The sequence below is a fragment of the Pyrgilauda ruficollis genome, unplaced genomic scaffold (assembly GCF_017590135.1).
Source record: "Pyrgilauda ruficollis isolate IOZ18807 unplaced genomic scaffold, ASM1759013v1 scaffold80, whole genome shotgun sequence".
In the NCBI taxonomy this organism is placed as follows: Eukaryota; Metazoa; Chordata; class Aves; order Passeriformes; family Passeridae; genus Pyrgilauda; species Pyrgilauda ruficollis.
Genome location: NW_024529933.1, coordinates 1,574,680 through 1,594,012, shown reverse-complemented (window position 1 = coordinate 1,594,012; position 19,333 = coordinate 1,574,680). Strand labels below are relative to the sequence as shown.

Sequence of the window (19,333 nt, the reverse complement as noted above, 5' to 3'; positions counted from 1 at the left end):
TGCTTGGAATACTGTTTACATTCCAGTCTCTCCATAACAAAAACTCTTTTGCAATAATAGAAGGAATTTAGGTAAGTCCAGTAGTGAGTATTCTTACACCAAGAAACACTTAAGTCAGAAGCTTTAAAAGATGGCAAACAACAAAAAATTAAAAGAAGATATATAAAAGTACCATTGATTGGAGAAGTAAATAGGGGCTTTTTTTACTGACCTCATTTATAGTATGAAATCAAAAGGAAAATGGATATAATGGAGAGGTTACAAATACAACCTAATAGAATAAAAATTTCACCTCACTGGAAAGGGGGTTAGTCAGGAAAATCACAAAAATAACACTTTTCTGAATATACAGGTATTTTTCAGTGCAATATTTTCAGTCAGTTCTCATCTGCTTTTGGTGCTCACAGCCTGTTGCTGTCAGAGGGGCATGCACTGGTGCACATCTTGAAGCAAAGACCAGCGAGGTGACCAGTCACAGTAAAACAGATTCCTGAACTGCTGAGCCCCTGGCTGACTGCTCTGCTGCCAGAGCACCCAAATGCCAGCAAGCCCCTGCCCTGCTCAGCCAGGCAATCCCAGTAGGAATGGACAGCCCTTGATCAGCATCCACAGATCTAGTTGGATATCAGTACAGACCTTTCACGCTTCAGAAAATGACCTGCTGCTTCCAAGTAACGCATCATGGGCTTTCCTTGTTATACTCTTGAGACACTGATGCAAAGTTAGGGGTGAAAAAGGAGCCTAACATATAACTGTAGACCATTTGAAGTGCTCAGGCTACAAGTCAGTTCTTCCCATTTCCAAATAAGGAAAATTATTAAGATTCTAGCTACAGATTGCATGCAGTTTAAATATTTTCCTTTATCTTAGTTGTGGGTTTGGACTTACCTCCAACCTGTCATTTCCTTCACCTCAGGACAAAAAGAAATACTCTCATTCCAGCCAACATGCCAGCACTCTGATTTTTAACTCTGAAATAAAGTTCAGTGGGGCAAAACTTTTCAGACAGAACTAATCTGCTTGACCTAATTTCTTCCTCTAGTTCCTCCTTCTGGTGCCAACACACTGCCCAGCGTAGCTCCTGTGTAGTTATACCCACAGATCTGCAATATGGACTTAGCTCTGAGCCCAAGCAGGCTGCGTGTATGTGACTCCCATGCCTGCTGTTTCTACTAATGCCAAGAGCAGATGAGTGAGCAGGTGGCATGCAGGAAGATTTCTAATGCAGATCAGGAGAGCAGAACTGCCCACAGTTATTATGATTAAAAACCCACATTTGTACCTATTTCTCTTTTTGTATTCCTTCAAATCAAATAAAGCCAGGTTTCGTAATTAAGTCAAACCCCATAACTGGTTGCTGCAGTCAGTCCCAATCCAATTTTCAGTCTCAGCTATAACTCACTCATAAACTCTAGAATCAGTTAAAGTTGACTCCAATCCAGCAATTTCTCAAGCTCTGCCTTTAAAACTGTAACTCGAAAATGAGCCTGTACCACCCAAGAGCACCGCTCTCATAAAACAATGCTGCATCAGTGCTCTGCTTTGTCCCCTTCTCCCCCTGTTCTGACAGCCACTGACAGGATATAGATATATGACTCAGTGGCAGCAGGACAAGGCAGAGGCTCGAGGGGCAGAGGCCTTCTGGCAGCACAATAGGACGCCTCATTCAGTAAACTCCCAAAGGCTCCTTAGGCATGGAATCTTAGTGAGAAAAAGAAAACAGCAAAAACATGAAAAAAAAATCCTGCCCCCCAAACTGCTAAATAATAAAATCACACATCTCAAAGCCCTTCCTGCATTCCCATCCAATCACTTCAATCCCTAAATGATGTTTATTGTCACCAGCTCAACCAACTCAGGTGGTCTCTGAAAATCTAGTTGCAACTTTACTGCTCCACAGCCTGTCAGTGTCTGCACAGGTTCTGGACTTGTCTAATAACTCCATGGATGGTGCACAAGGAAAACCAGTCACATGGATGGATGGACGCATGCATGCACACACGGTGCCTGCAACTTCTCTCGTTGCTCAAGCAGAGCAGGCCACCTGCAGGTACTCCTCTGATCAATGGTGCACCACAGCCCACAGTTTGAAAATTGCTTGTCCCAGGTGCACCTGTCACACATAATCACATTTATTTGTATTGCTATCCAAGTATTCAGAGCCTGGAATTTGTCAAACCCTGCTGGTTTTAAGTAAACAAATGTCAGGGTAGCATAGCTTTTATAATCTACTTAAAACACATTACTTTTGTATCTCAAACAAGATCTCACAGTTTTAGCTCCCACTATAAATCATCCTATAGACATAGCACCTGCTATTCCAACTAAAGAGTACATTAAAAGGTTTTAATGATTAGAAAGAAAATACGTTTTTCTAAGGGCCACCTGGAAACACAAATGCAGGGCATATGTCTTTCTGTGTACCAGGAATTATACTGTCAGTCACACTATAATAAGACATATACATTCTGTACTGTTCTTCCTGCTATGTTTGAATAATGAATAAACACCCCCATGGGTGCACAATATTTTCATATTTCAGTGTGCAGTGAGAAGAATATCCTTTCAATGTAATGTTGTCCAGAAGGAAAACAGTCCTTTTTTTCAACTAGTCATTAATCAATACCAAAGAAAACCTATATAAAAGATGTCTTTATTAAGGGATATTATTTCATGTTATTATTATTATTATTCTGTTCCCATTGACAAGTAAGTTACAAAAAAAATCTTTACTCTGGAAGTCTAGTTGTGTAAGCAAACTGGTAACAGTACAAGTGCTCTAAAGCTAAAACTGGAGCTCTAATCTTCAGCTTACTTTTCAAGCGTGAGACAGCCTTGACTATACAGCTCAGGAATATTCCCTGTCTGAGCCCTGACAGACAGGAGCAGTGCAGAGCTGAGGAAAGGCCATGAAAGTGCAATATCCTGTACAACCGAGCTCCCACTGAAGCATGCAGGACACCGCAAACCCAGTGGTTTAAGTGAACTATCATGCAGCTTCCAGCAAATGGAATTTACCTTGAGGTTTGGGTTTGGTAAGCTTCCCACAGGGCTTTGAGATAGTGACAGTCTTCTGGCAGTCAGCGTTATGAAGGGCTCTCTTCAGGTTCCCAGTCCGAGTCTTCAAGGCTGTGTTCAAGTCACATTCTCCCCAGGCCTGGAACTGGTATTTGCACTCCGCTGCAGCAAGGAAAAAAAAGGCAAAATTTAAAACACAATGACTGAGCATGAAAACAAAAATGCTGTGAGTCTAATAGGATATCACAGGCAGCTGGTGCTTACAGACAAAAAGATGTGCAACTGAAGAAAAGAATCCCAAGAAAACTTTAAAGATTATTTGTGGTGGTAATTGCAGTCTCATCCCCTCCTCAGTGCTTTAAAATTTAATCTTCTTGCTTTCGCATGGATATTGCATTTTTTGGCATGGATATTGCATTTTTTGGCATATAAAGAGAAATCCATTCAGCTACGAATATGAACAGCAGCAACAAAAAAAAAAAAAAAAAAAGAAACAGCAGTTTAAAATGTCATTTACATTCCATATCGTTGTTTCTCCATTTGTGTGACACCAGAGGTTACCAAATAAAGTTTGAACAGTTTCTAGAATGCACATGCACCCATAAACTTCTCAAGTCTAAAACTGCAGTGTTTGTGATTGTGTTGGTAAGGTCACAATTGTGTTGGTAAGGTCACAATAATTTCAAAATCATGCAAGATGTTTCCTAGAAAAAAAAGCCAAGTTTGCGAGAGTAATCAAATTTGAGTTTTGGACAGACATCTTGTCCAGGACAGATCTGACAATCTTCCCCAATTGGTACGCACAAACCTTCTGAAGTGAATGGTAAAAATGAAATACACTGGTCTGGAATGATAAAAATACACTGGTCTTCACTCCCTCCTTTCACTGCACACACGGGTAGCCAGTCCCCCACGCTCCACATCACACGTTGTAAAGCCTGTGACAGCCATTGCAGAGGTTCACAGCTGTGAACTTGCACTACGGCCCTAAACAGGGATGAACACCGCAGACAGCAGATTTCAGCATGCAGGAAGGCAGAGTTTGTAGTAAGTTAGTTATAGGGACTCTCTGCAGAGGAACTCTGAGGAAGCTGCCTTCTGATTCATGTTCTAGCTCTGATGAACCTGAAATGCAGGACTAACACTTTCACATAGACATTTGCAGAACTAAACAGAAAAAACAGGCTTCCTGCTCCATAGTCAAAACAAAAACCTAAGAAAATCTCTTAAGAGAGGGGTACTGACCTCCAAATTGCTTCTTCCAGTTGCAGGGAATCTTACACTTCTGAGTCTTGGTGGTTTGTTTGCACTCAGCTCCAGTGCGGGTGCCCTCACGTGTCCCCAGGCCGCAGTCACCATTGGTGGGCACGCAGACACTCCACTGCCATTCCCCACAGTCAGACTTCTTCGCCTTTTTCTCTGGATGAAGACAAGAAACCAAGCAAGAGAACTTCTCAGTACCCAAAGCCTACGGAGAAGTTGCCTAAACTTAACCAAATTACAGCACCTGGAAGGGTGAGTAAGGAAGACATTCATAACACCATGGCCTTAAAAGCAAAAGGTCTGACATCCTCTTCACAATTCTGCAGAGACAGGTCAGCCCCTTTGAGTCCAAAGCAGGATGAGCATTCAAACTCAGTCCCACTGCCATGTTTACTAGTCCATTCAGATAGTCTCAAGTGGATTCTCATCTTTAGAAATCTAAAAACCCACAGGGATCACTGACCAAAACATGTAGAATGGATCTCACTCAGAAAGCTCTGTCTCCAGCTGGTGGCATGCAAATATCCTCAGTTCCAGCTGAAGCAATATACACTAAACAGTGAGAAATGTATGTGCTGAAATAGTGTATCAGAGGATTTGAGCACCTCCAGGAAACAGCTGTGGGATGCAAACTTTTGATTTCCTATACCGTGTCACATATTATAACAGAATACTTCAAAGGCAAAGGAGCTACATGGAGAAGTGTACTCGAAGTGCTGTTAATTCAGGTGGGTTTGTTGCTCAGGGAAAAAGTAAGGATCATGATTTTATTTAGATCCTTAAAGAAAAGTCTTATGAGAAAAGATAGCAATGTTATCCGACCTAAGGATTCACAAAAATAATTACTTGGGTCCCTAAATTATCACAAGTAACTGTAAATATATAAATTTATTTTTTTCTTCTAGGTCTTGCATGTTTATGCTACCATTTTCTCATATTTCCACAAAGCCAAAATGGTTAAAAAGTTCCCTTTTTTTTACAGGGAACAGTAATCCTGATTTACTCACAGTTCATATTATCTGGTATGCAAGTTGCGTGAAAATAATAAGACCTTAAGAAAAACACCAAAAAATACGGTCTTTAAAAAAATGTCAAAACTGAGTTCGACAGATATGAATTTTCCGCCCTGGGCCAGTTTCTCTTATAATGAGGTCTGAGTTCATCACTGACAGAAAGCAACTACTGCTGGATGTCTGGCTGTCTGTGCAGCAGCGAGTTAGTACAACTCTTTGTCAGAGGATTTCCACATCACACAGCATCAGTGTAGTACTGTCATATATAACACTGAGGAACTGACACAACTGCTCTTTCATCACTCCTTTTTGGCTCCCCCTAAGTCAAGCATGAAACTATTCATGGAGCACATTTTAAGCTGCTTTGCAATATCCACTGTGTGATAAACCAAGGACTCCAGTCTCTGGGGCTGTCAATCTTCCACTTGACATGGAAACCCCTTTCTGCTTCCCTATTTAACAGAGAACAACATGTCACAGCCAAAAATCCTACCCTGATGTCAAAAGGTTAACAAATGACCTGATTTCATAACAAAACCAGAAGCATCCGACATTCTCACACACATGAAATCTGTCTTGGGGATTAACTCTGAAATAGACTGGACCTTACCTGGTTTCTCTTTCTTGCCAGCCTCAGTGGTACTCACAGCTGCCAGAAGGAAAACGAGTGCCAGGAGGGCAGCTGTGAACATTCGACGTTGCTGTTGTTGCTGTTGCATTCTGCAGATCAATGACAGAAAGGAAAAAAATGGTTAGTGAGACTGTAAAAAGTGGGACTCCAGCTAAAGCATTTTTGGGAAGCTCTGCTTCAGGACCACAAGATACAAGCAGGTCAACATAATTAACTATCGCCAGAATGAGCAACTATCTCCACTCCAGAGAGAATATGAAGATTTTTAACTATTTTCCAGCCTATGTAACCAAATCCCTGATCTACAGCACTGATGTTACTGGAGGAGTTTTGCCATGGGAAGTTTTGTAACTACTGCTTGTCTTCTAGAAACCTGTTAGAGAAACAAGGATCCTGACAGGTCTGGAACTCCTCTCCTCTTTTCTGACGTCTGACTGTGTAAAAATAAGCAAAACATACACTTCATTTTTCACTTTACCAACTCATATGAAGTAGGGAATACTTTACTGTCCACCTTGCAATGGTTGAATTTCTTATTAGGCTTAGGTGACAATTGAAAAGAGCTTCTTTCACAAAAACTTATATAGGTGATATGTGATGCATTATCTCAATTGTCATGGGCATATTGCTACATACTTCTTCCTTCCCCTCCAATTAGTGTCTCTTCATAATATAAATTAAGCTAATTGCTTGAAATGCAAAGTAGGCACAGAGATAGGACTTGCACACACTGCTAGAGGCTATCCACAGCGTGCTAATAAACCCAAAATCTGGATTTGGGAAGCAAATATTCAAATACAAAAAGGTATTAAATACATTTGCTTGGGATTGAAGCATCATTCACTAACCAGTCACCAAAAGCCATTCTGAGCTTTCCCTTTCCTGTTTCTATAATTTGCACTATCTCATTTTGGCACTATTTACCAGAACACAGGGCCTTCAATACATAATTTTAAAATAAGCAACCTTCCCCTTTCCTAGAGACATTTCTCCAGCAGGCAGCTAGGCTCCAAGATAGTGGACTTGAGATTGCTCGGGTGAAAGGAAGGTTTCTCCAATCTTTTTTTGTTTTGTTTTTCTTCAAACCAGGACCCATGACATTCATGTTACACCAGCCTGCAGAGGAGGGATAACAGTGCCACTAAGTCTTTAAAACTCAGCTAGACTGATATTTACAGAGTTTAATGGCAGCCTGATCTCATTCTGCTGAGCACAGCAACCATGGAGGAGAAATATTTCTCAACATAAACAAAGAACAAAATGTATTTGAAATTTAATTTGGCACTCCTCAGTATTCTCTGCTGGCAATCTCTTGCCCAAATGCAACATAATTATAATTGACATGGAAAACAGGAGAGGAATCCCAAACATGGAGACTTTTAAGTATCTGGCTTTAATATCATTCTAGCAGTCAGATGAGACAACTTAATAGCTGTGTTGAAGTAAAGTTCATTTGAAGACTGCAAGAGGCCTGGCATTCAAATATCTGAAAGAGCTGTCATTAGCACCAGTATAATTTACTTCAAAAGAAAGTATCATTTCCCATGAAGAAGAAAGGACCACCATTGTTTCCAGCAAACTCAGCCCAGAGTAGAGCACGTGAGTTGCCAGAGAGCTTGGGTTTGTTTTTCCTTTTCTTCTGCTGCATGCTTCCACTCAGAACCTCGCATGTTTCACAGAAAATTAATTTAAAAAATTAAATAGATAAATAAATACATTAAATAAGCAATTAAAAACTAAATATGCAACCTGCCTTTTAGCTCAGGTTACTTCAAAAGTAATTTTCTTTTCCATGATCAAATGACCGCCTCTTTCATGAGGAAAGGCTAAGAAAATTGTGTTTGTGCAGCCTGAAAAAGAGAAGGTTTGGGGTGACCTAATTGCAGCCTTCCAGGACATGAAGGGAGCTCCTGAGAAAGATTAAGAGAGATTTTTTACAAGAGCATGTAGTGACAGAACTAAGAGGAATGAATTCAAATTGAGAGTAGGGTTAGATTAGATATTAGGAAAAAATTCTTTACTGTGACTGTGGTGAGGAGACACTGGAACAGCTTACCCAAGGAGGTTGTGGAAGCCTCATCCCTGGAAGTGTTCAAGGCTAAGCTGGATGGAGTGCTGAGCAAGGGGTCTAATAAAAAGGTGTCCCTGCCCATGGCAGAGGGCTGGAGTTAAATGATCCTCAAGGTCCCTTCCAATCCAAACCATTTTATGATTCAAACACAGTTGCCATACTATTTAAAAACCAAACCAAACTCCACACTCAGTCCCTTGTCTCTTCCTTTGGGGGAGCTTCTCCACCAGTAACACTGCACATCCCCTAACACCCAATTTTCACCATAATTTATCTTCTCACTTCATCTCTTTCAATCAGCTTTCCAGAATCCTTTGCTGAAGGAGAGAGTTAATTTCATGGAAGCACATATAGCAGGAAATACAAACACTCTCTCAAGTCACTGTCTGCCAGGTGTCAGAAGCTGAAGCAAAGGCAGCACTAGTGGTTTTACTCTGCAGGATGCCATCAAATACAAGATATGGTCACAGTTTTGGGGCTGCCTCCTACATCCTTGCTGCCCACCCCAGGGACCTGGGATGTGGTCACACATATCCCAGAGGCTCCCCAGTCACTGGGAATCATGGATAATTGTTACTAGGGAAGCTGCCTCATATTAAGTTGAAAGGGACTCAAATTTAAATCAGGCTGACATTCTTTTCAGCAGAACAGATGGGGAAAATAGTTAGGTTTTGGAGTCTGAAACATTCCAGAAGCCCTATAAACAAAACCCCACAGAGCCTTAATATAGCATGTTTTCCTAAGACTCAAGACTCCCCTACAGCCAAAACACTTGCCAAATGTCTAATGCAAACACTAAACCTGCAGAGATATAGATATTTTGTCTCTCTGCAGAGACCCAGACTGCTTCCTGAAGTGCCTTTCCTATACCCACAAGTGAAAAGCCATGTTGTACAAATGGAGACTTTGCCTCACACCACACCAACACCTTGAATATCATGTAACAAGTACGACCACAGAAAACCATTTAACTGTTTTGCACAGTTTGCATGGTAAACAGCAAAGGTGGGTACTCTCACAAAATTACAAGCAGCCCATATGTAGTACTCACAAAATAGTAGGTATTTTTTCCCAAAAGACCAGAAAATACCAGCAAGTATGCAAGTCCAATGTTCAGGTTTTTTGCAAATATTTTACTTGCCAGTTACAAGCTAGATTAAAATAAAAACTCACCAGACCAGACTTTCTTCAAACAATATATTCTACTGAAAATAACTGTGTCTTTTTTTGGTTTACTTTTTCAAAATTCAAAGTTCTTCCTTTTTATTAGATTCTTTGATAACATTTTTTGTTCAACCATTGATTTAAAGAACTGCCAGAACTGGTAACAGCAATGACATAAAAAGTGTTACATTATATACAAAATGGACTCCTCATGGATATTTTTATTTTTGTAATGAGCCCTCTGGCTACATCAACAATAACAAGCAAATCATGTGCCATGAGAGGGAAGCCTCTCTATAATCCTGCATGACAGCTCCTAAACAGAGTAAGGTGGCAGCATTTAAACAAATGGCAGGGGTATTTACAACCACAGAAAGATAAAGAAAAAAGTGAAAGAAACAAAAGAGATTTTTGAGGCATGGGCTGCTACAGGAAACTTCAGAAGAGAGAAAAGGTAAAGAGAGAGAAAGAGAGTTTAGAACAGTTTAAATGGGAAGGTGGAACAACATGAAGAAAAGAGCAATCACATAAAGAGCACCAAAACAGGAAAGATAGAAAAGAGGAGTGGTTAATGATAGTTAAGCAATAAACCAGAGAGTGTTAAAAAAAGCATGAAGTGTAAAATGAAGGGAGAATTGAAGACCAGTTGAGATACACCATGGCAAACAGCTTCTTGCAGCAACAATAAGGCACAGGAATTACTTCAGGCTTACAGTTGATTTCACAGTCAATCTCTGCTTGGGAGTAAAAAATGAAAGGAAAATTTTAAAATGGCAGGCAATCAGAGAATTAATGGCTTAATCAACCATCCATCCATGGTTTCAATTACATATTGAGCCTCAGAAAGATAATCAGGCAGAAATCACTCCATGGCTGCAGTTTAAGGGACTTTTTGAGCAGAGCTTGAGCCTCCCACTCTAAATCCCACACTACCCTCAACCTGATTTTACAGTCTCACTCAAGTGGGCAGCCCAAGGCAGCACAGACATTTCCATGTTGTTCTTAGACCACTGGATCTCTGCTAGAGCAAGTCAAGCTTGCCAGAGTGACTCAATCTGCACTTAGACAATTACACCCAGGTACTCCTGAATCTGAACAAGTCTTTCCTGAACACAAGCATTCAGAGCAAAGCAGACAACTTTGGATGAAAGCTCTATTGGTGAGCAAGAGTTAATTTTTCCTAGCCTGACTGAAGCTGGCATATGCAACACATCCCAGCATCACATATGCCTTTTACAGGTGGCTTTTTTTGCTGTTAATAACTTTTATGCACAAGCCCTTCCCTTCATCTGTTCTTTACAAAGCAACTGGCAAGGTCCCAGATTATAGAAGCAAGTATTTCATTATTAGTCCATATGAGTGCAATCTACCACTCTGAACAATCAGGTCTTTTCACATTATTCTAACAACCTGTCCATATCCTCCAGCTCTTCCAAACACCAGCTGTGTTGATGACACTGCTAAGCTGCATCTATAGCAACACTGAAGGTATTGCCTTTGCTAATGATGGCCCATGGGCTTTGGAGACAGTTTGCCAGGGCTCTGGATCAAGGCTTGTCAAAGTTTGCCCTTTCTGAGCATTCCTTGTCCTATTCACAGCTTTGTCATATTTGCTTTAGCTGCAACAGCATTTCTTCCAATTGACCAGCCAGCTGTGGCTGATTTGATTTACTTTTCTTTGTCATTGTATGGAGCCACACAGGTTTTGTGACTCTATTATGATAATATCTTATAAAGAAATGCAGGGCTGGTATGTTAGCAAAGGCCTTGAGAAGTGGAGACACAGGATACGGTGCAGAGGAATACAGACATGGAAGATGTGAGATGGGACACCAGCTTATCAACAGAGACACAAACACTTGTTATAAACAACTGTCCCAAGGTCAGATAAAGAAATTCAGACACGGACCTGGACAAAACTGGATAGAGGGGTAAGAAAGAGACAGCAGAAGTAGTTTCCAATATACCTGAAAGGTGTCATCTGTAGGAAGTTTGGATATAACAAGACTGCAGACCAATGAAGGAGAGAAAGGTATCAAAGCATGCTAGCGAACATAAAAAAAAACCTCAACGCCAGGGTGATCCTCGAGCAAGGAAAAAGAAACCAGCAACATGAGCATCCTCCTGGACAAGGACCCCAGAGGATGACAGGTCACCATAACCATCTCTACCACCCACACAAGGAAATCACCAAGCTGAGGGCTAAGAAGAGCTGGGGAAGGGTCAGCATAACATCAGGAAAAGCAGTTGAATCTAAGTGTATTTATAACAATTTAACTGGTGGTGGTGGTGGCTTTGTTGCCAACATTATTACAACACCTGCATAGATATAATCTTTTCCTGCAATAATTACATCCACACTAATAACAATCCTTGGATTAAACCACTAAGATTTAAATTATACTAACAATAAATCTTTGGCTTAATATAACTATAAAAAAAAAAAAAGGTATGGTTCCTCTTTTGCAGTAAACAATATTTTGAGCTATGACTCCCAGCTTCACACACTATTATTTTCATCCCATGACCACAAATAAAAATGCATCCCAGGTGCAGACTTAAGAAGTTCCTGCAACCCATTATGTTTCTTCAAAACACTGCTCAATTTGAGTCCTCTTTAAACTCCCTGTCCACTTTAGAACTAACTTTTGCATTAATCCTTCTTTTTTCCTGCTTGAATGAATAATTTCTCATCAAGTTCCACAACAAATACTCTAATAAATTACAGTTTGATTAGTGCCAGATTAGTCACATCTACAAAATCAGTTTTTAAATGAGCTAGTTTGGGACATCAGTCTCCTTTCAGTAAACACATGCTGTGTTTAATGAAACTTAATATTTAATTCCAGTTCTTAAATTATTCTCCTGTTCAAAATGTGCTCGCTTTGCAGTCCATTGAGGGCAGATGTCTGTAGCTACCTGGATCTGCTTCTTTTCCTCTTCTTAAATGTAAATATTTTATTTGCTAAACTGCAGTTGCACAACAGCAGGAAATAAAATTTTTCATGGTTTAGTGGTCTTAATGAATCTGAAATGTCACATGCCATTTTTTACAGTAGTCAGAGATGAAAACACAAGTTTTCTCTGTAAAAGAGAAATTAAGAGCAGTTGGCTCTTGGGAGTTTTACCTCAGAAACACTTGAAGAATCTTTTGCTTTCTCCAGGTCTTTATCTCATTCACCACCCACTGCATGCCCCTATGTCCTACCTGATCACCCATATGGAGAACTGAGGCAAAAGCTAACATGCTTCTGGAGCCAGACCTTTATGAGCCATATTCTTCCAGCTGCAGCGTGTTCCCTCTTCCTTCCCATACATACACATTTCCTTTGTTGACTTTATTTGAACTAGTAGGGAAATAAAATTAAAAAGCAAGATTTGCTCTTTGTTGCCCTTGCAAGATTTAAGCCAGCTTAGTTTTTGGTGAGTCTCAGCAGTCTTCTGTGTCTGGACTTTCAAGACACTATTTTACAGGATGATCACTGCCATTTTTTTAGATTTCTGCAAGCTCACAATAGCACTTCTGTGGGCTGATAGACATGTTAGATATAGAATTCCCAGTTAGATATGGAATTCTGCTCTACAGCTTTTTCCCCCCACTCATTTTCTTGAGGAAATAAATTTCAATTTTATTTCTAGCTTGATACAAAATAAATTTTAATCAATCCTTTATTAAAAAAATTGCATCAGTCCAACACACATCATTAGTTTAGTTGATTTCACAAAAGCCAACTCTTAAAATTTAAAACTTCAATCAGATCTATATTCAAGCTCCTATGCAACATAAAGCAAATCAGCTTGCTAACACTTGATACAAATGGTTATTTTTAGGAATAAACTTTAAGATGAGATATAAGATCATACTGAATCACATTCTAAAATAGCGCAACTTTTTAGACTTCTATATTAGGTAGTAAAGAAATCACATCAACACATTTTAGAGCCTATTACTATTAGCACTTTTTACCTTCTAATTTAAGTTGTGAAAGATCAATCTTTCTGTTATGAAAGATCTCCTTGTATTTTACCTGTGCATAATCAGACAAGGGCTTCTTACTGAAGTTATCCACATCCAACTTTGGGATGGCACAAAGCTCGTAGATGTTTTTCCATACTCCTCCAGGATAAGATTCACATGACTGCCTTATGTACCACAGAATCACAGAGTATGCTGAGTTGGAAAAGACCCATCAGGACCGTTGAGTCCACCTCCTGCCCTTGCACAGGACACCCCAAGAACGACAGCATGTGCCCGAGAACATCGTCCAAACACTTCCTGAGCTCTGTCAGGCTTGGTGCTGACCCCACTTCCCTGGGGAGCCTGCTCAGTGCCCCACCACCCTCTGAGGGAAAAGCGTCTTCCTGATTATCCAACCTAAACCTCTTCCAACCAACTTCAGGCTGCTCTGTCGGGCCCTGTGCCTGATCATGAGAATGAAGAGAAGCGGTACCTGCCCCTCCGCTTCCCCTCACTGAAGACCACAATGAGGTCTCCCCTCAGTTTCTTCTCCGGGCTGAACAAAACAAGTATATCAATAGCTTGCTTTTATTTATTTATTTAGTGTGTATCATTAATTTCCAGCTATATTTCCTTTGCTGTGGTTTCTCTATTTTTGGAACCTTTTCTCGACCTTCAAGTTCTGTTAACCAGTCATGACTACCACTACAGAGTGTGTGGGGGCTAACCCAATAATTTTCATTTGCAAGTACTACACCTGTTTCCAGCTCCTCCAACTAATTTCCCAGGCCACCCACACCTGATATTTCTCTCTGTTCTCACTCAAATGTGTTTCAGGTTCCAACTTTTCCTTAACTGCTTTCCATCCTGACTACTGTGGTTTATAATCCAATTTAGTTCTTTGCCTTGTCTACCCTGCCATTGTAGTGTCATTCCTTTATCCAATGCAAAATCTTTATTTACCTTAGTTTTCCTTTCTGAGTATGAAAAGCAGACAGAGACATCACATACATTTCTCTGTATACTTTTTTTTAAGGGTAAAGCTCACCAAACTCTTCTCAGAGCTCAAAATCTTGAGTCTCCATCATTTTATCACACCTTCATGGACCAAAGAACTGTTGTGTTCATTTAAAACTTCTACTATAGCCTTAGTGATCTAAGTCCAAGACTGAGCCAAGATTTAAAGAGAGAAAGAACCTTTAATTATAGTAACTGACTATTCAGCCAAATGGTCTCTCTCTGCCTGAAAAAAACATGTCTTAATCTCATTTATAACAATAGCGATCTTTCAGAATGATTTTGTTAAAGAAAACCTACTATGAAAATGACGAAATAACGAGTTTTCTTCTTTTGACAAAGTAATTAATGAAATTATATTTTATACTTGGGTAGGTAGGGGTGAGTGGATGGGTCAGTGTATCAAACACTCCCCCATATTAATTCAGAGACCTGCAGCCACTGCATTTCTGCCCAAAGCAAAACCTGTGTGCTCATTTTTCATACTTCTATGACTTTTCTGAGAGGGTTTGGTTTCCTCTTGGCCCATACTAATGAAATTTTGGCAGTTCCATCGCTAACTCCAAACACTGTATGCCAGTACTCCGAACCTGTGTGCTAACAAGACAGTTCAAAGCCATGTAGGAAACTGAAAACAAGCCCCCTGCACTTCAGCCCTGGAGCAGAGCCAGCATCCCAACAACAGCCTTCAGGTCCCCATTTTGAAACACACAACCCAGTGCAGCTGACTGGTCCTCCTGTCTGGGAAAAATGGTAAGAGAATCAGGGAATTTCAACTAGCAGCCACTTTTCAGCTTTCCTTCTTTCCATCCTCTACCTTGCTTCCAGCTGGGGGTAGAGAGAGGGGCCACCACACATGGAAGCAGCTCCAGCAATGCTCTCCCTGCAGGCAGGAGGGAAAAAGCTGGCAAGCAGCAGCTGGCAGGGAAGAGGCAATTGCTTCAAGGTGAGCCAGTGTGGGAAAGAGTTGGGTAAGCAGCAAATTTTTCTGCAGTACAGTAGCAAATTTGGAAAACATAAAATTGAGTGTAACTATCTGTTTGTGGCTAAAGATCAGCCACGGAGATGTGAGAAAGCTCTAGAAGGCTAGAATTATATTTGGCAAACTTTCTGTATTTTTTAAACCAGCATTTATGTTCAGTTACAGCACAGAGTACCATAAGAACAAACAAGAATTAAACAATTAGCTAAAAAGGAAAAAAATCTTAGCATGACCCTTCTGATGAGCCCAAGTCAAACACTTCATTTCAAAAATTGCAGTGTGCAGCTCGGGGACAACATTTTTCAACATGTAACCAATTCTATGTTCTCTTTTCAACATGGGCATTATTAAGGGCCAGAAAAATGAGCAATGAGGCCAGCGAACTATGGCAATGCCATAAAAAGAAGTAGGGAATCAAGAGTTGCATGCCTGAAGAAAATTATTAACATGCAAACAAACAAAAAAAAAAAAAAAAAGGCAAAAAACAAGAACCTATTAACACATCCTATTTAGTTTTGTTCAAGTAAATAAACCAAAGTAATTAGCTCATTTGTGGATAAGAGTTCCCCTAGTCTTTGATATTTGCTTAGCTGATTGCATATTTGTCACTCACATCAGGCTGAGGCAAACACACACACTGTGGATGTTTTATATTTCTAGTTCCCCAGACACAAATGAATAGTTCAAGTTGATAACAGACACCCCTAGGTGTGTTAGAACATGAGTTCTGCCTTTAAATGCTGAGCATAATTTAGACTGATGCAAGACTCAAGAAAATGGATGGTACAAACAAACACAGATGGAACATTTCTTTCATTTTTCCAAAATGTTCCATGGGAGAGCATCAGTTTCCACAGGACAGAAAGTCTTTGAAAGCATTCTTATGAATTAAAAGAAATTTATGTATGTTTTTTATAGCTCACTACTATACAACTGCAGTCCCATTAAAAAAATTAAATAATTAAATAATGTGTAAATAATTCTACACAAGCTATACAGAGGACCCTAATGCTTCTTTTAGCTGATCAAAGAATAATTAATCACTTATAAAAGGTGTCATTTTCAGGGGTCAAAATTTAGCTTTCATGCAGTACAGTTGTGAACAAGACATAATGGTAGCAAATAGTTTCTCCCTCAAAGGAAAAGTGTAGTAAGTGGAAACATAGCTCTAAACAAACACATCAGGCAGCACCTTGATTAAAAGGCCAAAGAATTAAAAATCTGGAGTGCAAATGGTCAAAACTTTCAAGGGGATTAAAAATGTTATGCTTCCCACTTTCCAAACCTCCAACATGAGATTTTTAAAAAGTGGTTTTAGTTTTAGAAAGCCTAGGGAACACATCTAATATTTCCAAGCAGTAATAATAGAGAAAATACCCAACTAACAACCTAGCAACAACAACAAAAAAAGTCCATTCAGTATCATAAACTGATGTTAAGAAACCAATCATGTCTATAAAGAGATGAAAAAAACATGCTGTGCTTTCAAAAAAAGCATTACATTTCTTTAATGCAAAAGGGCTGGTTGCTATTTTTTCTGTTGGTCCCCAGTGAGTGTACAGAGATCATTTTCTTAGCCCTGGACTTCAAAAATTGTCTTAGAAATGAGATTTTTGAAATGAACATTGCTGTTGAAATCAGTTTCCTCTCATTCCATGAGCTCTTATTTTGTTCTCATCCACAACCCACACATTTTCTTTCTCTCTTTTGCTCTTTGTGGGTCTGAGCAAGTCTGAATTGATAACTAATACAGTTCTGGAAATTCCTCTTCTGTTGACCTTCCACTCCTTGTGCTCCAGCTGTGAGGCTGCAGAAACAAAACAAAAACCCAAACCAACTAATATTTCAGTTCTTTCTACTATATTTCCAAATCTTAACTGAAAAAGACATTTTAAGCCACTTAAAATGTTACTGCAATTGTTACTGCAATATTTTTCCCCTCCCTGCTCTTCCCACAACAATCACTGCTTCCATCTTGGTATCAACAAAATCACAGTGGGTTTCTTAGACTTTCATTTCTCCAGGACTAAAGATTAGACACTCCTGTATCTGCTCACCAGAAGACCACAGGAGACTGACCTGCATTCCCTCCAAAGGTTTTTGTTTCAGTGACAGTGAGGCCAAATTTCTGACTGAACTCTCCTGCGCATCCTCTGCATCACTGTTTCTCTCCTCATGCTGTGGTCAGGAGTACCACAGTGACTGGTAAATCCTCTCTCTCTGTTCCTTTTCAACTCTGCTCTCCCAAGGTGCAAAAGATGTAATTATTTGATGATAGCAGAGGGAATACAGGCTTTAAGTAGTTATTCTTTCTGCCTCTTTTCACACCTCAAACTACCAGTGGTTTTGCTCTTCCTAATGATCTTCTGGTTAGCTGAGACTGTTAAAATGCAAATAATTTTTCATGGTTTTTCAAACTCTGGCAAGTGACCAGATCCCAACTGCTCCACTACCATGACACTACAAGACCAGAAAATGCCAAATAAATACTATTACAGAGAGCCTTCTGATATAAAGAATATTGTTGACACCTCCTTGACTACCCAATGTGTTTTCATCTACCAGAGATTAATTTGGGTACCTTCTGAAAAATGTTAGAGTAAGGAGGGGCATATTCCCATTAACTTGCTGAACAGAATGTGGAAAAGAGTCTTGCACTCTCCCTGTCTATCCAAGAGAAAGTTTTCTTTACTCATATAAATTCATTTATTGAAACAGAGCAAGCTTATGAAGCCCCTTTTTCCTGTCCATTGCAGTTGTAACAATGCCCTGTGGGTATCACAGTCAGGAAGGAAAAAAAAAAAGGAGCAATCAAGGAGCAATTTTTGTAACTGGGTCCAGAGCCAAAGATTATTACTGATACCGTGAGGACACAAACCATGTGCAGATACACTTTGATGCCACCACAGTCCCAGTGGTCACACCACCATTGTGAATGAATCATGGTTTGAGAGCTGTTTAAGCTGTGACATGATTTGCATAATGAACAGCTGTACTGTACAAGCCAAACAGATGCCTCCACTGTATTTTTGTTTTCATTTTCTCCCTCTGCCCCAATGAAGACATTTTCAGGTCAACAGTAGTAGGCAAATCACCGCATCTATCACTATCCTCACTTCTGCATCTCTGGAACAGGGATAATAGCACTTGCCTCCCTTAAAAGAACACTGAGAAACCCATAATAAAAATGATTATGTGAAGAGGGGATAATTTTATTAGCCAGCATCAGCTGCAGCTTGCTCTACTTTCCTGCATCTCATGCCTCCATAGTTCCAGGTTTTGAGCAGGGTAGGCAGACTCCCTCAAGCAGAGGAGAGCAGCAGGAACACTGTAAAACTCCCAGTGTCTCAGCATGCTGTTAAAAGAAAGCTGCCCGACTCAGCAGAACCCCCTTATCTTTGATAACTACCTTTCCTCAAAAGCAAACAAATTTTAGCAAATATTTGAGTTTTGATTTGCCTGAAATGACTGCCTGGTTGGAGAATTTTTACTAGTTTGTTTGTTTGGGTTTTTTTTTTTTTAATCTTCAAATCAGGCTCTGGGAAATGGGCCATACTCATAAAGAAAATAACCCATTTCATTTCATTTATTCAATATGACTCTGTCTTCTTTGCTATTTGTCCCTTCAGATGACATTCCAAAATACGCAGTACAGTCAGAAAACTATCTAACCTGAAAGAACAGAGCCTCTCACTAATGCTCTCTATTAATCTTTCCAAGGGACTCTCTTTATACTTTTTTTTTCAGAGAAATTGTCTCTTTGCTTCAAGTGACAAACATCAGGGCATTGGGACAGCTATGCAAAAATGAATTAGGAAAAAATTAAATAAACTGAAACAAAGGCTATGTGAAATGAAATCTGTGTCTCAGCCTTGTTGTGACACAGGGCTAGAATGTGTATTTAAATCCTTCTCTTCCAAAAACAGTGAGCAAAGGGCAGCAGTTGTGTGGCACGTTATCTCATCTTTGCTAGTCAGCAAACAGCATCTCCAAGGCACAAATGCCCTCCAGTGTGACACCAGTCAGCAAACAAAGCCGAAAGCCCAGACCTCATGTTCTGCAATTGATTCATAGAAATATAGAATATTTTAAGCTGGAAATACTTTTAACATCATCAAGTTCAACCATCAAACTAGACTGCCAAGACCACCACTAATCCATGTCTCTCAGTGCCACATCTTCACACTACAGGGATGATGACTAAACCACTTCCCTG

General features: G+C 39.9%; 1 protein-coding gene across 1 annotated transcript in view; it reads right to left on the bottom strand.

The window, feature by feature from the left end:
• Positions 1 to 19,333, bottom strand: part of PTN (pleiotrophin) — a 77,443-nt gene that overhangs the window by 17,853 nt on the left and 40,257 nt on the right. The window contains exons 2-4 of the mRNA XM_041487509.1: positions 5,905 to 6,014; positions 4,264 to 4,437; positions 3,019 to 3,180 (exon numbers count right to left, since the gene is read on the bottom strand). Of these exons, the coding sequence (XP_041343443.1) occupies positions 3,019 to 3,180; positions 4,264 to 4,437; positions 5,905 to 6,013 (445 nt within the window). The 5' untranslated portion in view covers position 6,014. The remainder of the gene's footprint in view (positions 1 to 3,018; positions 3,181 to 4,263; positions 4,438 to 5,904; positions 6,015 to 19,333) is intronic.